General features: G+C 43.3%; 1 protein-coding gene across 1 annotated transcript in view; it reads left to right on the top strand.

Moving 5' to 3' along the window:
* si:dkeyp-14d3.1 (transmembrane protein 132C) overlaps window positions 1-12,305 on the top strand; it is a 90,615-nt gene extending 78,310 nt beyond the window's left edge. The window contains exons 6-10 of the mRNA XM_034540793.1: window positions 443-651; window positions 6,170-6,443; window positions 8,483-8,674; window positions 11,058-12,191; window positions 12,270-12,305. Of these exons, the coding sequence (XP_034396684.1) occupies window positions 443-651; window positions 6,170-6,443; window positions 8,483-8,674; window positions 11,058-12,191; window positions 12,270-12,305 (1,845 nt within the window). The remainder of the gene's footprint in view (window positions 1-442; window positions 652-6,169; window positions 6,444-8,482; window positions 8,675-11,057; window positions 12,192-12,269) is intronic.
* Window positions 12,306-12,917: the final 612 nt, after the last annotated feature.

Below are 12,917 nucleotides of genomic sequence, written 5' to 3'. Positions count from 1 at the left end.
AAAGTGTTTTGTCTTTCTATAGCACACATTTGGCCCACTCACTCCTTTTGCAAAGCAATTTATGAACCAGATGGCTTAGAGTTTGGTCATTTTGTCAAGAGACAACTGCTCTCCTCTTACTCGTTTCCATCTGTTGGTTCCTCTTTTAGCTGTAGGCAGAAATATAATAAAAAAGCAGACCACGACCTGTTTCCCTCAGGTTCAAAGAGGCCCTCGCTGTCCCCACTCACTCTTGTCCTGAGTGTGGAGCGCATAGAGGACCTTTCATCTTGTTCAAAGTAGTTACAGGAATACTGCATCAGTGAGGAGTGTAAACCTTATAATCAACTTGGAGAGCCCAGGCTATACAGTGTACCCTGTGCTGTATATTGCACCGTGTAGTCATCTTGTGCAACTGTCAGAAGAGCTCAACTTCTTAACCCTTCCATCTCCTCTCACGCAGGTGTCAGATAGGTGCGACTATGTTTTCGTGAATGGAAAGGAGATGAAGGGCAAGGTGAAGATGATGGTGAACTTCACCTATGGATACCTGAGTGCTCAGCTGGAGCTCAACGTGTGGATCCCTCGACTGCCCCTCCAGATTGAGGTGTCTGACACGGAGCTGAGCCAGATCAAAGGGTGGAGGGTACCCATCATGGCCACCAGTCAGAGGTACAGTGCTGCATGCTTCTGTCAGTTACAGAGCAATGTGTCTCTTATTCAACACAAGTGTTTAATCGACAGCGTTTCCCCTTTAACCGACTCATCCTGAAATAGTAGCTTATTCAGTATTTCTCTGGAATTGTTCAGGATGAGATTAAACCAGAGAAATAGAGATAATCGGAAGGTATTGTCGTGTATGTTTGGCTAATTGGACGCATTATAAGTTGACGTTTTTTTCTTTTTGCGTGACAATTCAACATTCTGCCAAGGCCTCATTTTCACACTTCAATATGTTTGTGTCATCATCTGCGCAGTGTAATTCAGGCACAATTTCCAATTATGGAATGAAACAGCATAATGTCACACATTTTAAGTTTGAGTCATAAGGTTTTTATTTTCATTCTCTACCAATAGCCCTTCTAGATTTCCTTGTTGGCATCACAGAAATGTTCACAATCAGAGCCTTTTATCCTCCTTTGCAGCAGCACTAGCTTCTTAAGAGGGTAACGAATGGCCTTTAATCTAGGTGATGTATTTGATTTCAATCGTAGCAGCCTAAGATAAGATAATGATGAGACGTGTGACAGAACACCACTCCGCTTGTCTCTTCTGGACTTCGGTCCTGCTGACAGTTCTTGGCTGATAACAAGATGTCTGACCTGTGCAATACAGCTTGTCATTAGGACTGGCTTACGGTGGCCTGCCATTTGGCCTCTTAGCCGTCAGTAGAAAAGAACATTATTAGAGCTGCCTTGAGGTCGGACCTCTCCCTGGGGTGCCTCATCACTAGCAGCACCTCTGCCAGCACCGCTGTGCCGTGCTTCTCTGCAACTGTTGAAATCCATCAATTGATGGAGCAGCTATCACCCTACCTGCAGTAATTACCTCTAGAAAGGTATTGAGGTTGGTTGTGGCCTTGGAGTCACCAGTGTGGCCGCTTTAATTATCCCTGCTCCCCTCTTATTTTGAGTGACAGAGGTACAGCATTCGACCAATGCCATGGCTTGTCGGGGACGTTGCTTTCCCACCTGTGTGCCGGTCGGCCTTTATCAGCGTGGACAGCTGAGTTCAATTCAATTCAGTTTATTTTGTATAGCCCAATATCACAAATTACAAATTTGCCTCAGAGGGCTTTACAATCTGTACACATACGACATCCCTGTCCCAGGACCTCACATCGAATCAGGAAAAACTCCCCAAAAATAACCTTTCACAGGGAAAAAAGGGAAGAAACCTTCAGGAGAGCAACAGAGGAGGATCCCTCTCCCCGGATGGACAGAAGCAATAGATGTCATGTGTACAGAATGAACAGCATTTACAAAGTTACATAAACACATTACATGAATATGACAATGTATGAATGGAACTCCAATCCATGAAACAGAAGGAGGTAGAGAGGAGGGGGGGCGGGGCATCAGCAGGGCCAAGGTGGGAGGCCGGCTCACCAGGCATCAGACACCTCCAGGTCCAATGGACCCTATGAGACGTGAAGTCACAACGACTCCGGGGAGGAAGCAGAGTTAATAAGGTGCAATGGAGAGATGTAAATGTATCCATAAGGAGAGATAGAAGAGGAGAGAGGTGCTCAGTGTATCCTAAAATATCCCCCAGCAGCCTATAAGCCTATAGCAGCATATCAAGGGGCTCGACCAGGGCAAACCTGATTCAGCCCTAACTATAAGCACTATCAAACAGGAAAGTCTTAAGTCTATTCTTGAATGAGGTGACTGTGTCTGCCTCCCGGACTGAAAGTGGAAGCTGGTTCCATAAAAGAGGAGCTTGATAACTGAAGGCTCTTGCTCCCATCCTACTTTTTAGGACTCTAGGAACCACAAGTAGCCCCGCATTTAGTGAGCGCAGCTCTCTAGTGGGGCAATATGGTACTACAAGCTCCTTAAGATATGATGGTGCATCACCAATCAAGGCTTTGTAGGTGAGGAGAAGAATTTTAAATGTGATTCTTGATTTTACAGGGAGCCAGTGCAGCGCAGCTAATACAGGAGTAATGTGATCTCTTTTCTTAGTTTTTGTAAGTACACGAGTTGCAGCATTCTGGATCAACTGGAGGGATTTAAGAGACTTATTAGGGCAGCCTGATAATAAGGAGTTGCAGTAATCTAGTCTGGAAGTAACAAACGCGTGAACCAGCTTTTCTGCATCTTTTTGAGTTGTGTTGTCATCGTTGACGCCGGCACCACAGCTGACGGGCAGCATAGAGTTTTGTTTCTCTCGGTCTTCCACCCGTCTTTGTTTATCAGGGGATAACAGGCGTGACCTTGCGAAGTGTTGGTGAGAATGGGCACTGCTCCACTGTCCAGAAGCCCACAAGGAACCGAGTCACAGAGCGACAACAGCAAGTGGCGGGACCTTCCTTTATCAGCCAGGCTGGCATGTTGGGTTGAGAGAGAGACATGAGAAATAGAGACATCAGGCAAGTTGGATAGTCACAAAAAATACTCTTCACACAGTTTTTGACTGGCACTGCCTGTACGGCTCACCCCTTCCCTCCCTAAGCCGTGTCAGAACAGGGACAAGATAAGCCTCCGCAGACAGCGAACCGGAGAGTAGGCGTAGCACTCAGCCATGCACCACTCCTTTTACACATCTCTCAAGATGTGCATATTGTGATTCCTTTTCCTGCTTGTTTTATTGTGTTAACTAAAAAATCTCTCAGTTGCCCTTTTGTTTTGGCTCTTTTTCTACTGTAAAACAAACTTGTACTTGAATCCCATACAAGATTAAAATAATAAAAAAAGAAATCAAGCGTCAAATGGAGCTTCATGGATGTGTATAAAAGCAGCGCTGCCTTCTTTTGTCGAAATGACCTTCGTCACATTGTAGCAAAAATAATATGCAGCGAAATGGCAAAACAAATACAGCACACGATCCACAGGGCACAACAAAAATAAGCATGACACACACAAATGAATATGCAGCATCTCCTCTGAAGTCACAACTGGGCTTGAAAGTGAATGAAGCGGAAATAAAGATTGCTTTGTGAAGCAGGTTGTTCTCGGCACGGAGTGTGATTTGTTTATTAGATTAACCTTAGATTAGATTTTGAGGTGGCGACACAAACACTGGCAGATCAGATTTATACCTGAGCTAAAACGATCAGACTTCACTATCATGTTGTTTACTCCCGAAACCATTGCATCCTACTTGTAAACACACTGCTTAAATGCTGATTCAGTCAATATGTTGGCACAGATGCCTGTAACATCAGTGCCGTTTGTCAACTCATCGTGTGTGAATGTCAAATAACAAATTCTGTTTACAAAAAGATTCAAAGGGATTTTACTGAAGCAGTCAGTGGTGAGAAACTTTCAATTAGTGCCATTGGAATAATTGGAAAGTGGTGACTGAAATCAGCGACAGATGTTTTTCTCGTCTGCATATAATATGTAAATGAGTGAATAGTCAGTCGTGAACAGGAATCTGTTAACAAAGAAAGGGATATTGTAAAAGAGAAAAATGTAAGAGACAATTCATTTTACTAATTCCGGAACCAAAATCCATGTTGGTCAGTTGGAGGCTGAGGTCGTGCTCAGTGTGAAGGCAGTTCTTTGTGGATCCGAGTCACCCGGGGAGGAAGCTTCATATGTTTGATCAAACTAAAACTATTATTGACCAGAAGGACTCCTCGCTTGGAGATTTAATGCAGTGTGACATAAAAATCATAAGCGGAGGAGTTAACGTTCATGAATATGCATTAAATGTGTCAGTCCTGCTTAGGCACAACGGATCTGCTATGTTAATCTAGTGTTGCAGGCGTTTCTAAAACTGTGCCAAAACTTTAACTTTTTAAAAACACAGTTTGGGAACATGTTCGGTGCTCTCTCTGCAAAGGACTAACATCAGATGCACAGTACAAACAAATCAACAGACGTGAGTCCTACTCCGGTAGAGTGATGACACCATTCCTTTTCACTTTATTGAGTTTTCAAAAAACTACACTGAATTTGACTATGTCCTCATTCATATAGAGGAATTGTCTTATAACCGGAAATGGAGACATAAATGTGCCAGTTGTTTGGTCACTCTTGAATTAAATCCGACCGAACCACACTCCTACACACCCAATTAGCAGGTTATCCGCGGGGTTTAAGTTAAACTCTTGTTTTATTTTTAATTTAGATTTGTGCTTAATCGGTCATGAATATTTGATGTTATGGATAAATACGATATGACATTTTCAGGGCCTCGAACATCGAACAAATAGTGAAATCATTTGTTTGTTTTGTTTTTTTATTATATTTTGTATTTGAAAATACTATTTTAAGGCACTTGTTGTCAATTGGCTAGATCACTAGTTGTTCTGGTTGAATCAGAGTCTAAAGATTTCCTTTTAGTGATCATACAATATCCAGAGTAGAATAAATTACTCATTCAGGTGCATGTGAAATCGGTGTTAAGCCCTTAACTCCAAATCTCACTGGCTTTTCTCTGGAGCGTGCAGCTAAAATTTGTATTCCTTCAGCTTCATGTGCAGTCAGATTTCTCAGGGGATTCAAACAGAAAAGAGACAAGCAGAGCGGATAATCCCAAAGAAAAACTGTTTAAGAGATTGTATTGTTTTCTCGTCCACTTTATCATGATGGACCTTTGCTAGTGTGTTTGTGTGTGATTGAGGGAGAAAGAAGGCGGGTGTGTCTACATGCAGTATATGAATAGCAGATTTGTGGACGAAGCACTTTTACTGTTTTAAAGAGCCCTAACATCCCCCAGTGTAAGACTGAAGAGCTGGAGTAGCAATTATTCTCCCAGATCAGCCGTTCAGACATTGCTTTCTCAACATCTTAGTGTGCTTTATCTGTTGTTTGCTCAAGCAAAATAAAAATAAAAACAGTTATGAGCTAAATCTAATGATATTGAAGCTGCATTGTTAAACATTTAAACCCAGCTTTTCACACTCAAAGCAATTTTCCTGGTGAGAAAAAGCTGAGCCCTGTTGGCTGATTTGTTGCCTAAAGTAATACAATTAGATCTCCTGGCAACAGAGCAATGAGGGAGGCTATTAAGTAAAGCAGTAAGAAGGTATGTGCACATTCACAACCCGGACCAGGTGCCACGGCATAGTGAAGGAGAGACTCAGAAAGAAAAATTATCCTCCCTTAGTGGCTTCATCGACAACATTGCATCGTTACTTGATCTGTGTCGGGGAGTCCTTCCTGTGCTCTGTGTGGGTGAATGTTGGACAGAGATCAGTTTATGTTAAACACTGCTGAAAACACATCAATGCAGAGCCAAAGATTTCTAATCTCATCTATTTATTTATGCACATATGCAACAAGTATTTTGGACTGTGCCTTTGTTAGACTGTAATATAGCAATAATCACCAAGTACATATAATTACATAATTTAATATGATAGCTTTGATACATGTGAGCTTAATCAAAGTACAGTAGCATAGAGTAATGAACAGGACTAAGAGAGCAATGTATTGGGCCGACCCACATTGCTATGCATTAAAAAAAGTTCCTCCCAGTTTGCACATCAGGTTTTTATTCTGTTTTTATTTCAAAGGTCCACACGGGACAGCGAGGATGATGAAGATGAAGACAGAAGAGGGCGAAGCTGCACTCTTCAGTACCAACACGCCATGATCAGAGTCCTTACCCATTTTGTAGCTGAGTCAGCTGATCCTCGAGGCCAAACCAGTTTCATGCTGGGCACTGATTGGCAGGTGGACATCACAGAGCTGGTGTGGGACTTCCTAAAAGTAGAGGACCCGCAGATTGCAAAGCTACTGGACAGGAGGATCCTGGTGGGACTGGACATGGGGATGACAACAATCCAGGTGGGCCATGTTTTAACTTTTAAAGGATTTCATGTTATTGTTAGATAATAATTCCAGTTTATGAACTCGGGTCTTATTTTGATAGATTTGGACATCATTCTGTTGGTAATAATACATTCATATTTGTCCCACTGCTGAGAGCTGGGAATGTGTCAACATTGCTTAAAGGAAGTTGATATGACAGACGATCAGAGAGTTTGCCAAAACGTATTATAACTACGTAAACTCTGCATGCAAACATCTACCATAGTATTCAGACCCACTTCCTGGTTTAACTTATAGCCTACTGTACTTTCTGTAGTTGTTCACGCACACAGTATACAATATGGTGATAATAATTAGAAATGATGGCTGACACTCAGAAAATAAGACCAAGATGTAATAAACCTGAACTATTCTTCCACTCAGCAGTGGTTTAGTAAATAGGCTGAAATAAAAAGATCAGAGTTGGTAAGCTTCGTTAATGTGGCATTGTTAATCATAGAGGGAAAACGAGCAATTTCAAGGTTCCACTTGTGCCAGTGCGTTCATAAATTTAAACTATATTCCCCATGAGCCCTGTTGTTACCCCTCTCAAAGAAGGAATAACCACTTGCCCTCCTTTCTCAGATCTCTGCCTGCTTCTTGCTTCTTCTTGTACATATTCCTCCCAAAATCTGAAAAGTGCAGGTCACTAGAGGCTGTCAATGATCTTGGCAAAGGTCTGATTTAGCAGTTACAGAATATAATATGAATCTAATATTATTTTGATAGCTCAAAACTAATATACTAATGATGTTATTACTGTAAAAGTTATTTTAGAATGATTTGAAATATGATATTATAAAAGCACCACATGCATTTGAGTGCTGTCAGTACAAATGCATGTTAGAGTAGAACATATGGTTTATTCCAGGGACAATAACAGCTGCCACAGTCGCTGCTGTGGTCTGACAGATGCCTCCTTTTGTGGAGTGCAGACAGGTGCTTGCTGGTGCGTCACAGCCCGTCTGCCTACTGCGGGCTCTTAGCAGTGAGTGGGTCCTCCCACTCAGCCCTTTGGTCTGTCATGTTCTTCAGGCCAACTGGATAATTATCAGCCTCCTAATGGCATCTCTGTGAGTGGGCTCTGCTCCCCGGCGTCGAGGCCTCATCTGTCTATCTTTGTGCAAAAAAACATCCACGCGCTAACAAAACAAGCACAGAGCGGAAAACACAATGAGCGCTAAGGTCTGACAGCTGTGACTACCTGTGCCATGCGTCACACAGACTGGTGCGCGAGGAGACGCTCAAGACGTGCACACGGCACACATGGCATTCATCATAAATTCTTCCTGTTTCCGAATTGGGGTTAAAGTGTGCCTTTCCTGTGCATTGCCAGTATTAATCAAAGGGAATGGATTCTTACCTGCACAAGGTATTTGAGGTTGGATGGCAGCCAAGTCCAGTTGTTTTATCCACACAGTCTGAGTAAAGAGCTAAAAAATTTAAGTTGTGCATACTGCGCAAGGGCTTGTGAGTTTTTTATGTTAGATGAAACACTTTGAAAGACATATTCTTAAATCACCTATAACGTGTGGTAATCCGCTTTTTTTCATGTCTGTGACATCTTTACTGCTAAGCGCTTATTGATGGGATGTTTTTGCATTCCACCTGCCAGGAATCCCTTGTCAGTCAGACGATGTGACCAGCGTTGACTTATTTCTGCTTGGAGTTGGTGAAGTTTCTCTAAGTAGAGCTCTTTTTCTGTGTTAAGCTACAGTTGCTGTCGCTGCTGATTTCTCCTGGGAAAGATCTCCCCAGCCCTGGGGGTTTAGAGCAGGAAATGAAAAAGCTTTAATGAACAGGGTATACAATAGGTTGACTCAATATTGTAGAGTAGGCAAGCTGTAATTGATCATACCAGAATGTCACAGGTTTTCGCTTGACAATCACGTATTTGAGAGAAATGTTGTGGAACAAAATCGAAATTCGTCATCAAAAAAATAAAAATCCTTTAATGTCACAGTTTTAATCATTTTCTGCCTCTTTTCTTTCTTTACTGTATTTGCACCTCCTAGGTGTTGTCTCCTTTGTCCGACTCCATCCTGGCAGAGAAGACTATCACAGTGGTGGATGACAAAGTGACCATCACAGAGCTGGGCGTCCAGCTGGTGACGGGCCTCTCCATGAGCCTCCAGCTTAGTCCAGGAAGCAACAGAGCCATCCTGGCCACCACAACCACACAGGAGATTCTGCAGAGCCCCAAACAGGTCAGGATACTGTTATACAGGTCACAGATTGTGAGGCTGAACCCAGACGCAGGAGCTAGACTGGCCGGTCTCTTTATTAACAATGGAGGTGAGATGGAGGCTGGCTGAGGTGAGTGGAAAGGGATGCAGGGGAGGAAGCTTGGCAGAGGGAATTAAGAGGGCAGAGCTAGGTGGCTCTACAAATAGACAAGGCAGGTAGGTTGTCCAGGAGAGAGAGGAGAGGAGAGGACAAGGTGTATGATAATGTCAAACTGGTAAGCTATAGTTGAGCGCTGGCTGCGAGGCACGTTGGCATCCCGTCAACGGCACAACAGCCTTGTGGAGAGGGGCTGTTGGAGCAGGGTTTTAGTCGGGAAGAGCACCTGGCTTGATTGACAGACAGGTGTGTTGATTGCACGGGCAGGAACGTTGATTGCAGCTCATAGCCAGGTGAGAAGTGAGAGAGAGAGAGAGAGAGAGAGAGAGAGAGAGAGAGAGAGGAGGGGGGGAATCTAAATACACCAAACACTTGTCACTCAAAGGCAGAGAAGAGAAAACGCAGGTGGAGGGTGGAGGGTCGTGACATCTGATTGAAGTAGAGCTTCAACGTTAGTTGATTAATCAATAATCTATCAAGAGAAATTTATCTTCAGCTATTTTGGTGATGGATTTAGTCATAATTTAAGCAGAAATCCCCAAATGTATATGTTCCAGCTTCATCAACGATCTACTGCTTTTCTTTGTCATATCTGATGACAGAATAATCTAGGTTTCGGGATGTTGGCCTAATAGAACAAGCTATTTCATCATCGCCCTCACATCACTTTCGGATGCATTTTCCCCTTTATCTTTTGACTTTTTATAGACCAAGCTATGAATTGATTAATTGTGGAGATAATCAGTAAGTTAATGGATAATGAAGATAATCGTTGCAGCCCAGTAAGAGACCTGAGGTGAAGTTCAAAACAAATTAAGTGCTCTTGAGCTTTGCTTAAGAGCTCTTGTCTCTCTTAGCCACCTCGGTTAAATACAAAGCCTCTAATCTAATAGATTACATACAATGACCAGTATTATTTTCAAACACAATTTTGTAAAGTCTGATTAAAAAAGAGAATACGGTTAAGTAGTTTTACACCGGTAACTATTATCTCACAGCATTAATTGTTTTGATTATTGATAGACATTTGAAGAAAAATAGATTTTTATACTCTACTGTGTATCTACTGAAGACAAAAAATTTGCATTCTGCAGCCTTGATTACTGTGCTTTTCAAAACAAAAGACTCACTTCCAGATTCCATTTCAATCTACCAGGGTCCTTGAATGAGCAATTTTATAATCAAAGAAAGCTGCGAGTGTGCAAGTAAACACGTGTCTATTTGTTTGTTCTACACCGTCCCTAACCCTCTTAACTCCAAGGCCTGAAAGCCAGAGTGTGACAGAATGTGTTTCCTTGGGCAGCTAATAGAAACGGGAGCTTAATCTCAGCGCATGCAAAAGCAATACCACAGCTTTTGTACCAAAATGTGACTCACAACCCCAACTTTCATATTTTGCTTCCCTTTCTCATTTGCCCTGTCTATTCTCATTGTGGTCCCTTTGATCTGCCCATCAAGCCCTCTCACAAGTTCCCCGGACTGCTCCTTTACATTCATCTCCCCTCATCTTCCTCCAAGTAAGGAAGGATGGGAAGGCCATTCATCTCCCCTATCTCCACGCGCAAACTGTGAAGATAAGCATGCACTGTAAGTCCCCTGGTGTCAGTAATTAGGGAGCGTTGACAGACCACCGTGGGGATCTACTTCAGCGCCTTTGGGGATTTGTCCTTTGGCAACATTAAAAGGCAAATTGTGAAGTTGCAATAGGAGAGGGCATTGAGATGCCTATGTGTGGGAAATCCTCACCCGTTTAATGTTCCAGTTTGATCTTTTCTGCTTATCTTTTAATCTCTATCCCCCTTAGTTTAGAAAGAATAGCTGCTGAGATATCAGAACCGTGCGACTTAGTGAGCTTGTATTGGTCTTGTATTGGTCTTACAGTGTCTTCCACAACTAGAACGCTCCGTGTTGATCGTAAGTCTATTTGGTGCATTGACAAAAGGAACTATATAACTATATGCAAATAATCACTGTGCGTCTCATTTTTACCACGTCACTGTACTCCTGAGTGTAGAAGCCAGTAGCAACAAACAACGGGCTGGTACACAGTACCTGAACAACAACTGTTGGATGATCTAACTCTCCAACCAAGAGGATGATTTCAGAGCTAATGCATTGAAAACAATCTGATCTATTCCATTTCCATTTCTTTGTAATATGAAGGCACAACATGTTGTCTGTGTCACTGACTATTTTCCTCTCTCTCTCTCTTTGCATGTTGTTGTTTGTGTGTGTGTGATCTCACAGGAGGCCTTGATCAGCGCATGGCTGCAGTTCAGCGACGGCTCTGTGGCTCCTCTAGACCTGTACAATGCCGACTTCTTTATCCTGACGGCCACCTCCCTAGATGACGAAATAGTAACAGTGCAGCAGAACCCCTCGTGGAAGTGGCCTGTCATCGTGACGGAGGCGGAGGGCCAAGGCCTGCTGGTCAGGGTGGAAATGACTGTTTGCGAGGTCTGCCAGAAGTTCAAGCGGCGCAGCATCCTGGCAGCAGGGAACTGTAACGTCAGAGTGAAGTTTGGTCATAGTGACAGCTCAAGGGGAGGGAGCAGCGACTACAGCCCTGATGGAGACGACATGGAGAACGGAGGCAGGCTCTCCCCATCCCAGGACAGGACCGGCCCCGACACTCACTACTATGGCAGCTCCATCTCTGACATGGAGGATGGGGTGTTGAAGAGAGCCACCACCACTAGAAGCGCAATAATGCGCAGACCCAATGGAGATAAACTTTCAGATGATGATAGGCAGAACATGCCTATTGACTTTGCTGACTTCCCTGCACAAGTGGACCTGCCCCGCGGTCGCAATATGGACGATGACCTCATTCAAACTGCTCGTGGGCTCACAGACCTGGAGATCGGCATGTACGCTTTGCTGGGGGTCTTCTGCCTTGCCATCCTGGTCTTTCTCATCAACTGCATTTCATATACCCTGAAGTACCGCCACAAGGAGCTCTCGATTGAGGGCCAGGAGAACATGAACCATGCCCACGATTGGGTGTGGTTGGGGAATGAGGCCGAGCTGCTGGAGAGCCAGATCAGCCTGTCGCCCCAGCAGGAGGAACAGACCTCCATGATAGACTCGAGCGGCGGGCTTGAGGAAGGCAGCCACTTGCTGAACGGAAGCTCAGCCCAGAAGAACGTGCAGGGCCAAGTGCACCGGGCAGCAGACACTGGGTGCATAGTCAAGGATAGCAAGGGAGACTCACCCACCACCAAGAGGAAGCGAGTCAAGTTCACCACGTTCACCACCATCCCCTCAGACAGTAGCTACCCCACTGTGAACACACTGACTGGAGGCCACAGCCGGGACATTAAGTGGGTTTGCCAAGACGTGGAGCTGGAAGACTCCAAGGAGTTGCGCAATTACATGGAAAGATTAAATGACAGCGCTTTAAAAGAGGTGGCATAATGTACTGTGTGCACTTGTAACAAACTCACCCTTATGCCTTTCAGAGGAAAGTGGGTCTGGACAGAAACCGGACCCTGAAATTGACTTCAGAATCATCCCCAAACTGCCAAAGGGTCATTTAATTAAAGAGGATTGTCATGATTCCACAAGTGACTGATGATCACTAATGAAGAAAATAGCAATGAATTAGGACGTCAGGTGGTTTTCTTCTTCATTTGTTGATGATTACCTTGTTGTCATCATTTTATTACTACAGGGTTTAGATCCCAGGACTATGTACTATTCATTAAACATGTAGATTTTAAAACAAACAGTAACATGTCTAGTTAGATGTTCTGAATGTGAGTGCACATTAAATGGTTTTGGAAGTTTTGTAACATTTGGATATTAATTTCTTGTGCCAGATCCTTATTCTATGGAAGAGTTCTGGAAAGGGCAAAGCAAGCAACCAGAAATATCTGCATGTCGATGGTTAAAAACTTTCTGGTTCATGATCATCCTCCTTAACGTGGCAGAAAACCTATATATATATATATATATATATATATATATATATATCCACAGCATTGTATTGTTGCTCTGTATATTGTATTTTTCATAACATTTCAAAATACACAACAATGTCAAGAGTGTATATCACCTTTTATTGATCGCAGCATCATTAGGCCTTTCAATTCTCAGCCCTAAGGT

The sequence above is a fragment of the Cyclopterus lumpus genome, chromosome 9 (genome assembly GCF_009769545.1).
Source record: "Cyclopterus lumpus isolate fCycLum1 chromosome 9, fCycLum1.pri, whole genome shotgun sequence".
In the NCBI taxonomy this organism is placed as follows: domain Eukaryota; kingdom Metazoa; phylum Chordata; class Actinopteri; order Perciformes; family Cyclopteridae; genus Cyclopterus; species Cyclopterus lumpus.
Note: the sequence above shows the minus strand (reverse complement) of the source record. Positions and strands in the feature narration are given on the sequence as shown.